Raw genomic sequence first — 20,623 nt, forward strand, 5'->3', positions numbered from 1 at the left:
TACGCTTTCTGAAGTTGTTCAATGTCTAAGCCTCTGGTCCATCACTGTTCAGTTGGGTTTGTGAGGGTTGTGACTCTGAGGGGTGCTATAACTTCTGAGAGTAATATGTCGTCGTGAAGAGTGTCCGGTGGACTATCCCGAATCGCTTCCCCAATCTGCCTTTAACCGTGAAGCCATAAGGAAGCTTAATTCGTGGATCTCTTGGAATGGACAATGGAGGCTGTACTGCGGTAGGCTGGCGATGGAGGACATGGAGGACAATCCAGCATGTTGCGGTATGGGCTAATAGGTTTAGTAGCGTATATTGCTACAAATATACATATAACTGTGCCAATAAAACCTTTATTATGCTAGTAAATGTGAGTTTTCTAATAATAGAGGAAAACGCCCTACCTTCGGACGACTCAACTTTCGAACCATTTATTCTTTTCAATATATTTTTAATGAATATTCTTCGCTATGATATTACATTTTAATAGCTAGTCATATGCTTCAAATTACCTTAAAAAAAACGAAAAGAACCATTGGTCAAATTCATTAAGAACATGGAAAAAAGATTGAGTTGTTCGAAGCTTGAATGTAGTGCGCTTTCCTCTACCCTTAAGAACTATTTAGGCTTTAGATTATAGGGTTAATAGATGTAAGTCAAGTTTGTGAGAAAATGTAATTTTTTAAAAGAAAATTTTAGTTTTGTCCGGGTAAATTTCTCAAACATAACTTACATTTCAAGTGTCGTTCGTAACAGTGAAACATTTTCTTTAAAAAACTTATTATATAATATGAGAGATTCAATTATTGCGTGCTTAAATAATTGTGATTGTTCAAAATAACTTTTTCATCAAAAATTGAAGATATTTTCAATCTTATCTTAGGGTAAATGTGCCAAATTTCGGCATAGTTGCATGCAAGCGTTAAAGTCTCAAGTTTGAAATGTAATATTTTAAATACAAATTGATTTTTTTTATTCTTTCTTCTGAAAGAGTGTTGCTTGAAACCTTGTAAAGAGTTTACCGTCTTTATTTACTCTAAAATCATTCTAGGGGAAAGCGCGCTACCTTCGGACGATTTATGTTTCGCACAAATTATTTTTTTCAATGTGTTATAAATGAATTTGGCTAATTATAATATTATATTTTAATAGCCAGTCCAATGCCTCAAATTTTCAGAAAAGAACTATGGGTGAAATCCATAAGAAATATAGAGAAAAAATTGAATTGTTCGAAGCTTCAGTCATCCGAAGGTAGCGCGTTTTCCCCTAATTACATTTTAAAATGAATAAAAATATAAACATAGCTTCGGTGCCTATTTCGGACACCTTCATTCTCATAGTTCCTTGCCCTTCGGGAATTCTTCCAATGTCTTTTTCACGTCATCTCGTTTGTCGAAGCTACATTTTTTGTTATTCTTTTGCATTGTATAATCTCTAGAGTACGTAAAATCTAAAAGTTCATGGAAATTCGAGGAATAAAAAAGGTGGCCGAAATTGCAAGCTGGCCGGAATTTGGCACACTTCCCCTATGCCATTACCCTATTCTTTCATGGTAGTGCTAGAATTATTATTTTAATGTAGGTCATTTCAAGTCGAAGAGGTTTCTGTATATCCACCACTCTCTGTAAAATTTATCTGTACAATTATAAACTTAAACTCCTTTCCAACTTCGGGAATTCCATCAATAAATTACAAGTTGAATATTTCTCTCAGTGTAATTGCTTGCATCCCAAAGTTGTTTTATTCCGTGGCCAAAGTTCACCCCAAATTTGAGGGAAATTTCATCCTCAAGTATAATGGTGTGAAAGTGTAAGCTCAGTGGATAAATGAGGAGTGTGTCAAAATGCTGAGACCGCAATTTATGCTTCAGCACTTTTAATCGCATCGAAATCGGATGGATCCAGCCGGGAAACCATGTGTGCAGTATGATGGAAGAATAACCACAGAATGTGGCCATCGCGAGGCTAAGGCATCCGCCTAAATGCAGAAAGACAACCACTTTGTGTACCCGAAGAGACCATTAATTTGCCCGACAGAGCCAAAGTGCTTGGTGGGTTTTGAGGGTGGAGAGGAAACGAAGCCCCTGTTGGTCAATTAATGATTCAGTGACTGTGGGGGACGATGATGGTCACCCCGAGAAAATGTCAATGCGTGGACTGAATTCCGATTAAATGACCTCGTGCAGAGTGAAAGAATCACTCACTTGGTGACATTGCATGATTAATTATTTGTCATTTTGGGGGAAAATTATTGCTTCAAAAGTGATGACATTCTCTCTCTCCCCTGTATTCTTCATAGTAAATCCCTCACTTTGCTAAAGGGGCACGATACAGTACAGACAGACCATTTCGCCAGAGTCGGGAATATGTCAGCAAATCTCCCTGGCTTAAAATGTTGAAAAAGAGTCTGAAAAAAAATATCTTAAGAAGTTGATGCAGAAGCTAAGGAAGATCTCAGTTTGTGTATAAAGATGAGAAGAAAAAAGAAACGCGCTGCACAAATCTCAAATTCCATTTAACTCTCGCGTCTTTCCAATAATAATAAATGATAATAACAAAAAAATGTCTCTGCTAGATTTGAAGAAGACTTGCTGAGGAATTGAGTTGAAAAAAAAGCACAAAAAAATAACACAGAAAATCGCGGAAATTATGTGAAGTTTCATCTTCCTTCCACTCAACATTGAGACATCAAAGAGTGAAGTTATGCGGGATGAAATTGAATTTTTCAATTTGTAGGAAAAATTGTACAAATTTTTTTTCCTATATTTACACAGGCATTACCCCAAGAGACACATTCCATACGGAAAACACATAGGAAACATCTACAATAATTTTCTCTATGCCAACAAATTTAAATTAATTGAATTTGATATCTAAAAGATGAGACATATTTTTCCTCTTGAATATATCACCCATGAGACAGTCTCTCATTTTCTTCAATTTGATGCACTTCTTGGGAAAATTGTCATGGAGCTTCTAGGTAATCAGCAACTAATTTAAAAAAAAAATCACCATAAAGGAAGCAATAAAATTGAATTATTAAAAATATGAGAGTTATGATACATTTAATAAAAATGCAATTAATAAACTTATTATGGCTCTACTAATATGATTAATATCTTGCAATTAAATAATAATTTTTACATTGATGTATTTAATATAATAAATAAATGCCAATATATGTCCAACAACAATAAATTAAAAATATAATACCGTTCATTTAATTTTATTGTTTAAAAAAGGTAAAAGCATCATTTTAAAAAGGATTGTGGTTATTTTTATATAATATATGTTGCGATAATAGGTGTGTTACTTGCCTGTGTAAATATCTTTATTGTGCTAAATTAAATTATTTCATAATTTTACATTCTGTAATTTCATTTTAGGTGATTCCATAGGGAAAGTGTTCAAAATTTCGACCACTTTGACACTTAACCACCCGGAGGTACTTAATTTCGGCAGCGATCTTACTTTTTCGGTCATTACCCAAATCTCCATAACTATAAGTGAAAACAAGAATGAACACAGAGGGCAAATTATTAAAATCGTACTCGCACCCGTTAGCTCTTTAGTGGCTGAGAGCAATCCACTCGCACACCTCGCAGATTCAAATCCTTGTGTAACGACTCCTTTATAATATGTAAAGTAATCGTTGGATGTACACAAGAATCTGCGAGGTGTGCGAGTGGATTTCTCTCGGCCACTAAAAAGCTCGCGGGTGCAAGTACGATTTCAATAAATCGTCCTCAGATTTGTAAACCGATAATTTAACCGATTGCCTAAATTCGGCTTTCCTCACTATGGTTCTGCCAAACTCCCTTATCGTTCTAAATAAATAGTAAATCGTCCTGTAGATTCCTAGTAAAATTTCCCAGCTGGATAACGTATTTCGTGGAAAAAATAGACATCTTGTGAATGTCCCTCAAAATGTTTACTATTTCTACCACATATATTTTCCTAAATTTCTTATTTATTTCAACTTTTTTTTTAATTTATGGATCTTAAAATGAAAGAGAAAGAAAAATGTAGGAAAGCAAAGTATAAACTATGTAAAAGATGATATGGAAAAGGTCTTAAAGTGTTCCGGAAGGGCAGGTCGCTACGGAAATCTGCGCGTAAATCTGGATTACCAAGGTCTACTTCAGGATCAATTACACGGAAGATCTCAGGGCTCTGTCGATCATGTCAGTAATGTATTAAACTAAATATTAAACTCGTTCCGTATGACGGTTTAAAATTTTCTATCTGTTGTTTTACAAGAAAAGTGGTCACAAGGCGGCCGAAGTTCCATACAAAGTGTCCGGAATATTACCCAGAGCAATGTCTAGACAGTAAAAAAATAACACTATTACAGTGTTTAATCTTTCGCACCACTATTATAGTGTTAAATTTGGAAAAAGTTTAATTTAAAATTTTTGAATTTCAAGATGTTGAATTTGAAATTGTTGAATTTAAAAATTGTTGAATTCTGTTTATTGTTGAATTTTCTTTTTATTTCGAAGATTTTGACTTTTTTGCCTTTTTAGACATTTTTATTGGTTTTTCCTGTACTCGGGACCCCCCCCCAATACGAAATGATAACATCTGATGCTCGGATCTTCACGATATACTTATTATGCATATAAATATTTGATGTTTTATATAACTTTTGCCCAATGAAAAGCATCTCGACTGAAGTATAAGTCTGAATTGGAAATTCATCAATTTTTACACAGCTTTTGTTTATAAATTCAACAACTTTTGTATCAAAATTCAACAAGCTTTGTTTAAAAATTCAACAAATTTGGTTGAAATACACAAGGCTTCACACTATAATAGTGTTAAAAATTATGATCAAACTATAATAGTGTTAATTTTTGATCATGTGATAAAAAATACCATAAAGTTGTGTATATTTTCACACTATAATAATGTGAAAAACGGTAATCATATATAATAGTGGTCATTTTTAGAATTTGTCAAACAGTTTTAAATCACGAAACATTGTTGTAAAATTTTTATGAATTTAACAGTGCGAAATTTTACACAGATTGCAATTAAATAATTAATTCATCTGATTTTACACTATTATAGTGTTAAAATTTTACACATTTTCAAATTAAACAACATTGTAAAAAAAATTTAACTATAATAGTGGTAATTTTCAATAACGTGACAATAAATTACCAAAATGTTGTGCATTTTTAAACATTTTTAAATTAAACAACTAAAATGGTCGATTTTGTACTATTATAATAGTAAAATTTTACAGATTTTTTACTGTGTATATTTTTTGTCAAAATTTTAGGAATTTTTTTAAAGAAAACAAAAATGATAAACTACTTTGCAAGGTTCCTAATAACACTCCTGAAAAAGAAGTAACAAGAAATTTCAATATGTTTAATTGTTGCGTGTCACAGTCACATATCTTAATAGAGCCATATATACTCTTATTCCTTATAGTTATTTATTTACTATTTATTTATTTAGTTTATTATTTATTTTATAATATTATTTATTTATTTGATTACTTAGTTATTATTTTATTAAGCGACTGGAGAACCGTAAGACCATTATTAGCCCCAGAAGGACAGAGACAAGGGGGCATCCAACTCTGCTGGGAAACAAACTGATGAATGAGGGATTGGCAAATTGATGAAGTGCCTCACTGAAGGTACAGCGTAAATCGTTATAGCCGTCCACCTTAGCCTTCAATTCTTAACCCACTAACGGGTAAGACCGCCTCCAGGCGGTCATGCTATAAATCGCATTTACTGCGATAATATTAAGTACTTATTTGAAGTTGGAATATCTACAGTGTCCTCAATTATAGTTTTACTAACTTATTTTCTAAAGCTGAACTCATTTTGACCTTTCGTTTGCTTACAATCTTCAGTTTTGTGTGACAGGTCAGAGAAAAAATAACAAAATGTTGCTCGCGACATTTTGCATTTTCAAGTGCAAAAAAGATTGTTTTAAAGTAATCTAACTGTTGTAAGAATCTCATTTCCTGAAAGATATGTTCTTCTAGTTTGTATATTTCAATTGATAAGTGTGAAAAAAACTCAGAGTTTTAGAAGGAAAAAAGGAAGACCGCCTGCGGGCGGTCTTATCGGTTCAAGGGTAAAATTTTCAAAAATTATCGATTTTTTATTTAATTGTTTTGGTTGTTCTAGTAAAATATATTATTATTTTGCAATATATTAATCATAGAAAACAATTGAGATTACACAAAGACTGTCCAGAATGAGTAAAATGGTCGATTTCTGCGAATTAAGCGAAATTGATAAAGAAGCAGACTTCAACAGTGTCGATGAGTTCCCTAATTCGTACTTTAATGCTCCAGATCGTGAAATAAAACCAGAAAATGAGCAATGTATTTCAAAGGACCTTCAAATTATACAAGAAGGTGACGTTTTCATAGTTGATCTGTGACCTATTCGGTAAAAATCAGTCTTATTGAAACACGAGCTTCATTGACGTCTAATTATAAAAATTATAAACGTTTTTTCCTAAAAATTATCATTTCTTAGATAATCATACAACATTCATTCATAAAAAACGTTTAAAATTCATTTATTTTACTATTTGTTCACTATTTTTCAATTAAAATATATCAGTTTTTTTATGCCTTAAACCGATATGACCGCCTGGAGGCGGTCTTTACCTTTTCTCATCTAGCGCCCAAACGGAAAGAGATAATGAAGAATGTATGGTATTTTTGAGTTCAGTGGACCATTAATTACTCTAAACAAAATTATTTAACTACTTTTTTTTGGATATTAAAGAAAACACCATTAGAGGGTTAATAAGGCTTTATGCGCGACGTACAATAACTTTTGTTTAGTAAACATGTTTTTGACATTTCAACCAGAGTGAATGAAACATAGATCTAGTCATCTCGCTCATTCTCATTGGAAATTTTGAAAACATGTTTACAAACAAAAGTTATTGTGCGTTGGGCATTATAGAATATATATAATGCAAATATTCCATTTCGAACTTAGGACCTAGGTGTTTATTTGCAATTATGCCGAAATTTGGCGCACCTTGAAATGGATAATAATATATTTTAACTTCTTGAAGCATTTCCAGATGCCTTGTAGTCGTTTAACTATTCCTACGGAAGTTCAACATGGAATGTTAAGTATAGAGATAAAATATGTATGTGAATACTTAACATGTTACAGTCGCATTTGTTTAAATGAATATTTATTTAGTATGAATAGAAGCCCTACTTAAGAACAACTGATGGAAGCCCAGTTTCTCCAACTCATCTATCCCGAGAAGTATTGTTAATTAGAATAGTGATAAGTTGATAAGTCTTAAATTTATGTAAATATTTTTGGTCCTTCGAACCGCCCAATGCAAGATTCTAATTAGGGATCTTGTTCGCAAATATGTCTAAGTCCGAGACCCAAAAAGGCTGACACTCCCCTTTAAATATAATTAAGAAACTGATACATAAAGAAAGTTTGTTCACTTTGGACTCCACCCCCCCTCTTTGAATAGCAATCGAAGAGAATTAAGAAGTTAAAAGCCCCTCAATGGCTTGTTTGTCGTTCTGTTGATTATCAACCGCACTTTTCAGAGTGATTTGGCGCACGAGTGGGGCTCCCATGAGGCGTGTTGAGTGGGATATCCAGGACAAAAAAAAAGTGCGGGAAAAATGCTGAAAGTTGTCTTTCTAAAGAAAATTAACGAACCAATCTGTCAACGCGGAGAGTCATAAAACACGAGGGGTACATTTGGAATTAAATGAACAAACACACAAATATCTACATTCACATTTGAAGAGGGTAGCATCTCAACCGCCATTGCCTTTTCTCATTTCCGTTTCTCACACCCAACCAGAAATCGGGCCCCACTGCTGTACAAACAACGACCGTGAATAGCTATTCCGGTCGTAACAAAACAGTGATTTAATATTGCAGACACGAACTGATACTGTCGCTGATTAGTCCCAAGAAGAAAGTTGAGTTGGAAAACTTGATTACACATTTGTATATAGTCCGGGTTTGGGTGGATGAAGTGGCTCACCTTCTCGGCCCACCCTGGGAATTCCCTTGTTGACATCTTCCTCATGGCAAACAGATATACAAAAAGTTCAGGATACCACTATACAGAAATTCATGGGCCGAATGAAGAGGAGACTAACATGACCCAAAACATAGACAGATACTTGATAATTCCATTCTCTTCCTCATATTCTCATACCCTTTCATCCCACCCACTCTCAATTATTCCGGGAGGACTGCGCCATGAACAGAGATCATTTCTGGGAAAATTGAGAGACTGCATGAAGACCTCATACTCCTGGTCAGGGTACTTCTCACAGAAAATCTTGCAGTGCACGAGAAATCACTGGAGAAATCAACGGTGAAGAAATCTATATTGCCTCCGATAAAATTCTAAGAGATGATTTCTTGCAAGCTCCTTTCTCCATAGTCATCAAATCTCTAATTATGAAATTCAATTTTTCGCCCATTTAAACTTTCCCGAATAGGATGACTGCACAAGAAATTCCTTCACTTTCCAATAAGCTGAACAAGAGAAGAAAAAATATAAAAAATACAAAACTTTCTGACAACTTTTTAGAGAATATAATTGAGATCAGAGTTGATGGACACGTAGATTAATAAATCGGTTACAAATTAACCACAATTTGAGTGATTAGCCAAACCATTAGGATGCCTAGGAGGAATACATATAAATATGGGTGCTCTTGTGGTCCATTTCTTTGATACCTTTACTAAGTTTCATTGTAAACTAGTGGTATAATTCTACATAAATTAATGGAAAGTTATCTCATGCTAATTTTAGAGGTATTTTTAATTAATTTTGACTGGTTGATCATCCATTCATTAAATGAGGATTTGATAAGGGAATCAAATGCCGACCCCTAATCACAAAGCCAAAGCTTCGTGGATTTTTAGCCTAATCATGATTTTAATGCTTATGCCTTTTGCCCAAATTCGTAAAATTAAAGTTTCGGTTTTAATCCACAAAATGTTAAATTTGTACCTTCAGAATTTTACTAAAAAAACTTATTTAAATGAAGAATCTAAAAATAATGAAGATGTTAGGTATATTGTTCAGACTTGGAAACATGTTCGTGTAACTAAAAAACAAACTCACTATTAGGGAATATAGGCCCTTCCGTTCTACTTAAAGAGACGTAAATATCTAAATAATACCGTATAAATGTGGGTGACTATCCTTCGTGAGTGACATTGCCCACTACTGTTCGTAAACTTTTCTTTAATTATATGTTTAAAGATGGTCCTGAGCGATCAGACATGGTAAATAGGATCGGAGAAGACTATCCTTAAAGAAAAGCTTACGAACAGGAAGGAGCAAAAGTCACCAACGGAGGACAAAGTTACCTGTATTTAGAGTACTATAAATACTGTATGACGCCCTAAGTTCGTATACTTTGACCCTTCATAACTGAGATCAAGATAAATGCAACTTTCTTGTTACAATCAATGGTGCTTTGTTGATATAATATACAATGTACTAGAATTTTAACAAATTTTATAATAAACCCTAGAAAAGTTATGCAAGCCATATTGTCAAAAAATCTCGAGCTCATGGCACACCTAGGCCCCGAAGATGATCGACCGGCAATATCTTTTCCTGAAATGGTTGAGGATCGACAAGCGTGAGCTGTTAACCTGGGTGTTCCAAACCCGCGTAGAAAATGCAAAACCGAAAAGAACAAATTCAGAAAGAACAATATGATATCCCTTATCTAAAGTTAGGTGTTAGGTATGTCCAAAGCCTTCGAGAGAACTACACTTGTATGGTATGCATAAAGCTGAAGATTACTTGAGAGCTAAGATACGGTTTATCAATCGAAAAAATAGGGTAAAATGGAATGATTTAAAATCATTTCAAATTCGTAATTTTGGAATTTCTTCACCGTTTTAACTCTTTCGCGTCCATAGGGTCATATATGACCCGGGGAAAAAAGTTTCTTTTTGGCTATTTACATTAATTGAAATCTAACTGGAGTCTTGAGAAAATGAGCCAAGAATCTTACATCCTTCTATTATGATGTCGTGCACGAACAGATAGATTTCAATTAATGTAAATACCCAAAAAAAACTTTTTTCCCCGAGTCATGACATTACCCTATGGACGCGAAAGAGTTAAATGGGAAGAGGAAAATAGCAAGAAGACGTGCTGTTACTTTTCTTCTTAGTCTTAATTTTTTTCTATTTTATAATTTTCTTTTTTTTTCTTTGCCTATCTGAAAGAGTGAGCAAATCTCAAAATTTCAAATTAAAATTGATTCTACATTACCCCATTCTACCCTAAACTACATTTCTATAAATTTTTCACTAATTTGTCTCTCAACTTAAGCCGAAAACTTACTGAAGATCTTAGTCTGTAGATCTATATTCAATTTGCTATGGGCAATAAGGGCTAGGGCTAAGATATGAATAAAATAAAGATTAGGTGTTCAAAATGGTAAAAGGGGGTACACCTTTATAAATATTTATCTTTATAAATATCTATATAAATATTTATCTAAAGTCCAAGTACTATTTATTTCCTCTTAACAGACAAATTAGCAGACCAGCTAAACTCGTATTTGACAAGATTAAACACATATAAAATATTTGTTTTCTTAAAGAATATACATAAATTCACCTTTTTACTCTCCTAGAATTTTACTGTTTAATTCAAATTCTGGTTTAAAAAGATTTAAAATACTGTAAATGCGGGTGACTTTGACAACTCCCTGTTCGTAAGCTTTTCTTTATTTCCAGAACTTAAGGATGGTCTTTACCGATCAGACATAATAGATCGGATCGAAACATAAGTTAGGGATATGTGTACCAATATAACATAAAAGAAAAATCGAGAATCAAATATACGTACCGTAAATTCGGGTGACTTTGTCCCGTTCCTGTTAGTAAGCTTATCTAATATTTAAGAACTGTTCTCACCGATCAGACATGGTAAATTAGATCGGTAAAGACTGTCCTTAAGTTCTAGAAATAAAGAAAAGCTTACATAGAGGTGTCAAAGTCACCCGCAGAGGGCAAAGTCACTAGCACTTACGGTACAAAAAAAAATATACGAATGCAGAACATTGTTTTTTTTTGGATACATTAGCCAAAATTGGAATAAAAGAAATCTTACAACTTGGAACAAGACGAATTGTAAGGTAAAGTACCCTGAAGTCGGCCGGTTTCTCAACTCGGCCAGTACGACTATTTATTCAATTCACTTAGATTTGTTATAATATGGTCTTACCGATTTAACATTATAAGGTGTATCATATTATATACAGTAGACTCTCGCAAATTCGGCTCTTTTAAGATCGGGCTACTTTTTAATTCGGGCAGCGGTTAAATTTGAAAAAAGTTTGTTGTCATTTTTCAAGTTTGATTATGATTATCAAATGAATCAAATATGCTCAAATTTGGCATGGTTTGTCTTAATTTTGATGTGATTTTGCATTATTGAGGGAATTTCATGCAATTTACGTTATATATGAGTGTGTAAACTCAATATCTATATGCACATGAATAAAAAATCGTTGCATTTCAAAAAGTGTGTCGCCCGAATTTCTGTCTAATTCGGCTGACATTTCGGTCCTATATGCCCGAATTTGAGATAGTCTACTGTATAACGTAAATCAGTGAATATTTCATAGAAATTGATTATAAAACGCTAAAAAATTGGTTAAATAATTCAACTGGCCGAGTTGAGAAACCGGCCGACTAGAGGGTACTTTGCCTTACGTTTAATGGCGTTTAATGATACCCATATAAGGTTGTGAACAACCGCAATAACCTTGACGACAACTAAATAATTACAATTAACTGGGTCAGTAAACCATACCAAATGTTGGATTAGCAAATATTTTGAAAGCTACTGAACTTTGAAGCTAAATAGTCACCATAGTATCTAAAATTGTCGTCCTAAGCCACGAAACCTTATCTTATCTGCTGTACAGCAGTAATAGCTCATCAACTCTTGCCTAAAGAAATTGTTGTACATTGCAGAAAAGCACTGAGGGCTTTGGTTCTTGTATCCATTTTTAATTGTCGTAATACTTCTTTAAAAACTTTCCTAATAACTCCTCAAAGTCATGGATTGTATTGGCTGTATTAAGTCACATCCGAAGAAGAGAAAGTTTGGCAGGGCTGATGAGGAAGAAATTTGATTGAAACATGGTATCCCTAAGCCCTATTCCTACCACGTGCTGAACCATCACAATCCCCTAGCAGTGGAGGTTAAATATTGTCATAGAACATATTTTTTCTGGAGACATGGGAAAAGCCATGGGTAAATTTGGCCCATGTTGAGTGAATTTCTTGGAAAACACTCTCAAGCCGCTCGGTGTTGACTGATAAGAGTTAGGAAGAAAATTTTCTTCCATGTAATTCTTTATTGTGCGACATGAGTATACGTTAGGATGGGAGATAAATGTTCAGGGTCAATTTTTGCACAATGTCGAGTTCAAGATCAAGAAAATTCTCAATTCCACCACACAATAATGTCGCAAATTTGCGAAATTTTGGGAAGATCTTTTTATCTTCGCGAAATGAGTAAAATATTTATTTTAGAGCTTACATTGCTACAATTGCAATTCATGGCCACATTATACCCCTTCCTGTTCCTTTGGTATAAAAGCTTTTAAATGTGACCTGAAATAGCAGTTAAACTGTATCTTTTTATTCATTAACATCTTTCGCTTTCAGACAAATGCTGTAAAGATGAAATTAATTTTCTTTGTTGCGCTCTTCTCTTTTGCTTTGGTAAATATATACTTATTTATTGCAATGTACACCAAACCGTAAACGGCATTTAACCCTGACGTAATTTTAACACTAGATCTTCATAAAGCCATGTGCAGGCCAAGACTTGATTATCGGACAACCTATTCCAATTCCTGCAGCCAATGGTTTCGATTGTACTAACAGAACTCAGGCATTCTGTAGTACATGTAACTCAATTGTCGTAAGTACCTGAATAATATCTAGTTAATTTTATTTAATTAATATCTTTTCAATTATCCTTAGTTTTGCATGGGTGAAAATCAGTTAACAACAGTTTGCACAGGTACTAATAGGTACTGTTACGATAACAGCGGAACACAAGATGCAGTTTGTGTTGCTGATGAAAACGCTAATGTCAATTGTCTGCCTTCAATCAAATTTGTCTGCACAGATGTAGGATTCTTCCCAAATCCAACTGATTGTACCAAATTTTACTATTGCTCTGCTGTAAATGGTCAAGCTCAGCCATATTCATGCGGAGCTCCAGGATGGGTCTATACCGGTTCAGGTATTACCTGCAAGAAACAGGTTCACACCAAGGACTGTGCAATACTTGACTGCCTTAAATCTCCTGGGGGAACCATTGCCTATGCAGCAGATCCGACAGTATTTGCTGTATGTGGAGGTATTCAACCTGATGGAAGTCAAGATATGTTCGTTTTCCGTTGCAAGTACGGAGAAGTTTACGATTCAGCAAAGAAAAATTGTGCATTTAAGTGTTCGGCTGAAGGGTACTTTGCTAATGGACGAGACCCTAATTCCTACTACTTATGCTACCGGGTTGGCATTTCCATTGAATATATCCTGATAACCTGTCCTCTAGGACTGAAGTTCGATGCCGTACGAAAGGAATGTGTTACTTAATCCTGCATAGTGTTGATCATAAATTTTCTTATTTGTGGATACATGTAAAATAATCAAAAATCAAAAAAATATTATGAGAAACTTTTTTGAAATATGCAAAATAAGTATGTTTTTATGTTTGAAATGACCCCGGAAATAACTTATGAGAAGAAAGTCCTCCAAAGCCTGCAAGTCGCTATCTCTCACCGTTTCTCCTCTGATGGCCTCAACACATTGAGAGCATTTTTCGCCAATAAGGGAGCATCTAAACGGGGGGATTTTATTTCGAAACCGCCATTTTGACATAAAAATCCCCCACTGAGCTTTAGACCGGTGCATTTTTGCCTATCTTTCGGCGCTTACAATCTCCCTCTTTGAAAGCTCAATTTATTTACAGTGCTGTCTCTCTATATACACACTCTCTATATGCACAGCTTTTTTGTCGGTTGCATTCAAAATCAATTTGTTTACATTTTGACGAAGTAATAAAGACAATTATTTTCTTGGTAACTAATTTTTCTGGTTTTTAATTTTCTTAATTTTATTTTTTCTGCCTCATATTATATTTAAAATAACACGGGAAATTCTAGAACAATAAAAAATGATAATTTATTAAAAGAAAGAAAAAAAACCGTTTGGAAATTTCAAAAAAAGTTGTGCATATTCAGAGAGAGAACTGTCAAAAAAAGTACCCAAACTGTGCATATAGCGAGACAGCACTGTATGTTCGAATATTTTAACATTTCAAGCGATTTTAAATCTTTTTTTTTGTATTTCAAGAGATGTTTTCCTCATGAACTATTTTCAAAGTTATCAAGAGTCGAAAAGCAGGTGAAATGGAGACACGATATCGATTATTCTTCTGAATGCATCGTTTAATCTTCATTAATGGTCGAATTGTTAAAGTTGATTTATAGGAAAATAAAAACTTACGATATTTTCTTAATTTAGCAACAATATTAGCATAAAATCCTGCGGTAGGACGGTTTTGATATACAGGATGTGTGCCCCAACTCCTCTTCCTTATAAAGTATTCGTCACCAGGCATAAATATTAACTTTACGTATCTTTAACAAATTCTTTGATTCTAAAACATTGTGTGATTGACGTTTGAAACGTTTCGAAATAAAATAGAAAGTCTTCCAGACTATCTATTTAAGTTAGAGCACACTTGGAAAATTTATAACAGAAGGTGGAGAAAATTTATCTCAGGAATGAACCACTAGGGGAGATTTCTCGAGACTCACCGGTGCATAGCACAGTGGGGTGCATTTCGAAATCCCCCCGTGTAGAAGACGCCCTAGGGGAATGCTGGCATGGTTCGCACAGAGTGAACCTTCAAACAACGCAAATTTTCTCTTTGTAATTTAGATAATTTAGATAATTATGATAATTTAGATAATTATCAAGCTCATGAGACGAGATCAGAAATGGTAAGTCAGCTCTTTGCAAACAAAGAGAAAATTCACAACCTTTGAAGGTTCACTCTGTACGAACCAAGCCTACATTCCCCTAATTGTTTTTTTTTTTAAGAAAATCATCAATACAAGGGATATGTTCGAGATTCTGTAAAAAGGCAATTTTTAACGAAAATTGCTCCAAAGGTGTAGAAGCTATTAAGTCTTGTATCGTATTTTCATTAAAATAAAAAAAAAACACGTTTTCGAAAAATTAATGTTAAATGTGAAATACGAAACAAAGACAAAGGTATCACAAAATCAAAGGGAAAGCATAAGTTTTAATATGAATACTTAATAAGAAAGCTAGTAACTCCATTTAAAATGTCCTTCCAAGAAGATCACTTAGCTTTTGGAATTGAATGATATGACATTTAAAATAGAAAAGGCTTTAAAAAAAAAGTAAATCACTCAATTGGCGAATTCCTGAAACGAGTTCGTTCATAAACATTGAGAGTGCAAACAAAGTGATTTGCTTTTCCCAAAGAACCATGAATGAATGGAAACAAATGATAGATTAATTATTCAATTTTCAATTCGTCAGAATACCAATTCACTCCTTTAATTTTGGCGCTATTTCACTCAAGACGTGTTACAAAAAGGAAAGGCAAGCAGAACAAGAGATTTGTGTAGGTTGAAAATTGTGAGAAAATCCTAATACTTGTAATTCACTCTTCATGGTACATTTCTTATAATTAGTAAATATAGGATTAAAAATACACATCAGAAATTATTAATATGATATCCTTTACAGGAATTTCCTGGAGTATCGTAAGAATATTCAGTGTGCTAAATTAAGCAAAAGTTTCCGCTATCTATGCCAAATTGTTCTAAGAATAACAATTGAAAATTTCTTCCTTGTGCGATGAGACGGAATATTTACACAACCGAAAAACACTCAAGTTCATACAGATTAATCCTTGGATGAATATGGAGAGTAATGATCTGAACTAGTGTCATCCTAGAAACAGATTTACAAGCGAACGTCTTTGACATAATATAAAGTTGACCCAATTGAATGATAATTTAACAAAAAATAGGGAATATTTATATGAGGAAGTTATTTTTGCTGAAAGTCATTTTCTTCAACCCTAAATGGAACCCTATTAACCCTATTAACTAATATTTATATGACTAGATAAATTTCCTACTGCAAGTCTTTAATTTACGTGCCTCATGTTATGTGTGTACATAACCCAAGATTGTTTAACCTTAACCTAGTTCAACCTAAATGATCATTTTAGATCAAAACATTGAAACGGTATGAGATACTTTCAACAAACCCTCTGGCTTTGATACTACATCATAGATGTTTGTACATCAAAGAACCATAGAAAGATATGGGAAAGTGAAAAAGACTTCGCGGAATACACGAATTCTTGTGCTGAAAGATTTAACAAGAAATTACATGAGCTTTCACATTGACAGGATATGAAATAAAAAAGTATTTTCTTTGAATTTAGATCAATATTAGAATTCGATTGATAATGATTTTCTTTTACAGAAACAATAGCTTTGAAGTGATCTATATTGAAACTCCAGTAAATTCGTTAGCACTTATGGTGCTGTAGTTTTCTGAGTTCGTAATTCTAATGCATAGGGGAAACTAGGGCACCACCGAACATGGAATCTGTCAGAATTCATAAATACTTTACGGAAAGTCATTTAGTAAAGAATTGTTTATCTCAGTCCAAGTAGTTTAGAAATAAAAAACAGTGTTCAGCAATTCCCTTTTTTCGGTGATGCCCCACTTTCCTCTAATTAGGTTCTTTTAAATTCTCAGTTATTCAAAGTAATTTTAAAGTTTGAACTTTAAAGTCATTTTAGCTTAGAGGTTGATATTATAGTAAGAGGGCAATGGTCGCAAAGAAGAATTAGTAATATACAGTGCCGCTCAATAATTTAAATACACCCATTTTTTCATATTTTCTCACCAAATTTAAATTAATAACATTTAAAATAAATATAAATTACAACTAGCGTCATCTGAGAACCCATGTCTAATTTGGTTTTACCTTTTTTTGACAGTTGGTAGCACTGTAGCCAGTTTAGATACTCATATCCAAAATCATCAAAAACAGATACTAATGGCTCTGGCACACCTTTTAGATCAGGAAAATTTCATGAAGTCGAAATTCGGATCCCTTTCTTTCTCACGTGTTTTGCATATGTCTATCTCATTCGAATTTCAACTTCAGGGTTTCGAATTTCAACTTCATGAAATTTTCCTGATCTAAAAGGTGTGCCGGAGTCATAACATTCAATTGAGTATTTTGTTTAGACCAGTTACGCAAATTGTTCAATTCCAAAAAATAATAACAAAAACGTGTTTTAGCAACATACATTTGCTTATTTTTATATAAAATAATAATAATAACAGTTATTATAGGGCAAAAAATAGTTAAATAAGAAACTTGAACAATTTGTTTAAAATTCTATGGAATATTAATGCAAAATGGATAAAAAGCGGTGTCAGTTACCTACAAAACGCAGTATCATCGTTTATTTGCCCAAAGAAAATGAATCCAATAGAAATATTGCACAAAAATCAAAGTTTCCACAGGCGCTGTTCAGAGTTCCATCTAGATTTTCAAGAAAACTGATGGTTTCAGCAACCGAAAACGCCCCGATCGGCCCCGAATAACTACGAGATGCGAGGATAAGATGATTGCTATACACAGCATAAGAAATCGATGACTTACAGCCCCTGAACTTACAGACGATTTCACTGAAGTTTGTATCAAATTACCAAACTTTGACTCTTCTATCCAAAGTACCCTTTTCCACTGGATTTCTGTCCAGGAGACGTGTAATTTGGCCCAAACATATATTCTCATTATCTCGTTCGGAGGCCTTAACAAAGATTTTTCCAATGCTATTCACCCATGGAGTTCCGCTGACAGTAATCGCCTCTTCACAGTTGAAATACTGATTTTCTTTGCTCGTTCCTTATTGAAATCGGCTGTAAGTTCAGGGTTGTAAGGCGTCATTTTCGTATTGTATGTATAGCAATGATCTTATCCTCGGGCATCGTGGTCATTCGGGGCCGATAAGAGCGCTTTTGGTTGCTGAAACCATCAGTGTTCTTGAAAATCTTTATGGAACTCTAGACAGCACCTTTGGAAACTTTTGATTTTTGTACAATATTTCTGATTGAACAGAAATCTTGCTCTGAAATCTTGGGTGTCTTTAAATTATTGAGCGGCACTGTAGGTAATTTTCATCTGTTAATTGTTTTTTTTTATTATGTATTTGTTAGTACACTGAGAAAAAAAGAGAGTGCGATTAACTTTTTTTCCTCATAACTTTAACACGTTTTAGGTGTAAAAATATATCAACATTTTTTAATGTTAATTTAAAACCTTTTTAAGGATAAAATTAACATAAAAAAGGTAACTTTAACCCCCAATACACCTAAAAGGGGTAATATTTACACCGATTCTGGATCAATACTGCAGGGTAAAATTAACATTTCCGGAATGTTATTTTAACTTTTTCGGATTTCTCTCAGTGTACTGGACTTCCTTGAATTGACATAGATGTTCCTCGACGAGGAACGGTTCCGATTTCTCCTAAGAGCATTTATTATGTTATTCCATGTGTTACCCCTTAGGGAGAAGTATTAAGAGTTAGTTCATTATGGATCTTCGTACTGAATAAATTGTAAGGAAGACCGCTCAGGATTCTGGGTCAAAATCCTGAAAGCCAAAATCTTGAACGCCAAAATTCCGAATTGGCCAAAATCTCAAAAGCAAAAATCCTTAAAAGTGTCATAGTTACTCACACGAGTGCACCCGCCCAGGTTTAGCCCAGTACTAGATGGTCTCAAACCTACTGAAACCTTATGGGTACTTCCCATTAGGTACTGAAATCCAATAGGAAGTTTTTTCCTAAGATCGTCTTCAGAATAAAAGGTTTAGCCTAGTTCCAGAAAGTCTTAATAGCTTAAAGAACAACCAATTAATCTTGTTCTTTATGCTGCAAACAAACCATTTCTATTGGTGTCATTTGGTTTGGCTAAAATGTTTGTTCTCTTTCTCTCACTTGCGTTCAACATATGGGCATTTCACTCTCATTCTAATCCAAAAAGCTGTGCAAAATTAGGTTGAAGTAAATTCGGATTAAGAAAAACCCCCAAAACCTGCAGATATCATATGGCAACCCAAGCGCTGAATTCGCGTCTGATAGAAGTGGAGAAACAAAACATTAAGGTGACGAGTGCATAAAAATGGGAAAACTTAATTGTTTTTGTAGTTCGTGTCCTAAAATTGAGCGAGAAAGTAAAAGGATTCGTCTTGGAACATGGCTATACTGAAGTGACAAATATTCACCTGAAAATTAGCTGCAACGGGTAAGTTGAGCAACATAATTTGTTTACTTGCATTTGTCAAAGTCCCATAAGAGTTTAATGAATTGAAGCACTTTTTTATTTCCAGAAAAAACAAAACCTGGCAATTTAAAACTTTTCCGAAGGATTCGCCAACATCGCACAGTAATCAGAGGGATGTCTTTCTTCAGCGCTCCCAAGTCCCAACACCAAGTGCAGAGTTTACGAATGATGGACAATGGAGGGATTCCCAAAGGAGTAGTAGCAGTCCAGCACAGCGGTCCATCAAAATCCGCAAGATTTCCATTACCATATTTTCTACATCACCAAGCTCATCGGAACATTTTCTGAGATTGCTTTCAGTTGACTAAATCATAACTTCACGAATACCACAGATTTTTCATGGAATCTTTTGTACACATCATTGTAAGATGATCTCATTACTTCGAAGATTCATCAAATAAATTAGCTTTATAAAAGCAAACGGTATTTCATAGGAAAATTGAAAATTCATTGGGTAAATGCAGTTCGATTAGAGGAAGTAGCACTAGAAGACTACAAAACTGTGAAGAAAGTCCTCAGTCATAGAGGAATTTCACAGGCTGGATCAGTCGAGTAAGAACCGGAACTTTACCAAATATATATGTTCCTCAATTGAGCGGGCATTGTGGTTCAGGAAGCCGGTTATCAAGAGCCAGAGCATCAAACAGAAAAGACATTTCTCATCTTTTGGAAAATTGATAAACACAAATAAGTGACAGTTACACAATTCAGCGGTTTCAAATCACGTTATTATCAATCCAAATTATTTAGTGGCAAATCCAATTTTAGCCAATCCAAATGGTTTGTTTGCAGCATTAGAATCCGATAGATTATTTGGGTTTTATAATAAAATTCTAAGTCAAAATTTTATGAAAAATCTTGATTGATAAAAACTTAGAGAAGTTAAGCCATATGACTAAGCCTTAGGTCTGAAGCCCGTATTACTGGAGGCAAAGGGAAATCTTCTGTGTCCTGGGAAGTTATTCTACAGATTATCCTCCATATAATTTCATCTCTTTTAGGATTATGAACATTCGGGATTTTGGATTTTGGGATTTTGGCTGCTTCTGTGGGGAAAGATTTGGCGGTCAAGGTGCTCATCTCTCCTTACAGATTCCCTGAACGGATCTAATATATTCATTATTTATTATTATTATTATTATTTTTAAGTAAATTGGCAAAAATAA

At 34.0% G+C, this 20,623-nt stretch overlaps 2 protein-coding genes across 3 annotated transcripts in view; one reads left to right on the forward strand and one right to left on the reverse strand.

Moving 5' to 3' along the window:
• The window catches only part of LOC129798039 (lachesin), a 334,403-nt gene that overhangs the window by 171,223 nt on the left and 142,557 nt on the right, over nucleotides 1-20,623 (reverse strand). The window lies entirely within an intron of this gene.
• LOC129798085 (uncharacterized) lies at nucleotides 12,652-13,705 on the forward strand. Its single transcript, XM_055841058.1, has 3 exons — nucleotides 12,652-12,746; nucleotides 12,823-12,948; nucleotides 13,011-13,705. The coding sequence occupies exons 1-3, from the start codon at nucleotides 12,705-12,707 to the stop codon at nucleotides 13,629-13,631; spliced, it is 789 nt and encodes a 262-aa protein (XP_055697033.1). The 5' UTR covers nucleotides 12,652-12,704; the 3' UTR covers nucleotides 13,632-13,705.

The sequence above is a fragment of the Phlebotomus papatasi genome, chromosome 1 (assembly GCF_024763615.1).
Source record: "Phlebotomus papatasi isolate M1 chromosome 1, Ppap_2.1, whole genome shotgun sequence".
Classification (NCBI taxonomy): domain Eukaryota; kingdom Metazoa; phylum Arthropoda; class Insecta; order Diptera; family Psychodidae; genus Phlebotomus; species Phlebotomus papatasi.

Excerpts from the sequence above, each read along its gene's own strand:
- LOC129798085 (XM_055841058.1), top strand. The coding sequence starts at position 12,705 with ATGAAATTAATTTTCTTTGTTGCGCTCTTCTCTTTTGCTTTG. Across the intron at positions 12,747-12,822 it reads CGCTCTTCTCTTTTGCTTTG|ATCTTCATAAAGCCATGTGC; the intron begins GTAAATATATAC and ends TTTTAACACTAG. Across the intron at positions 12,949-13,010 it reads GTACATGTAACTCAATTGTC|TTTTGCATGGGTGAAAATCA; the intron begins GTAAGTACCTGA and ends AATTATCCTTAG.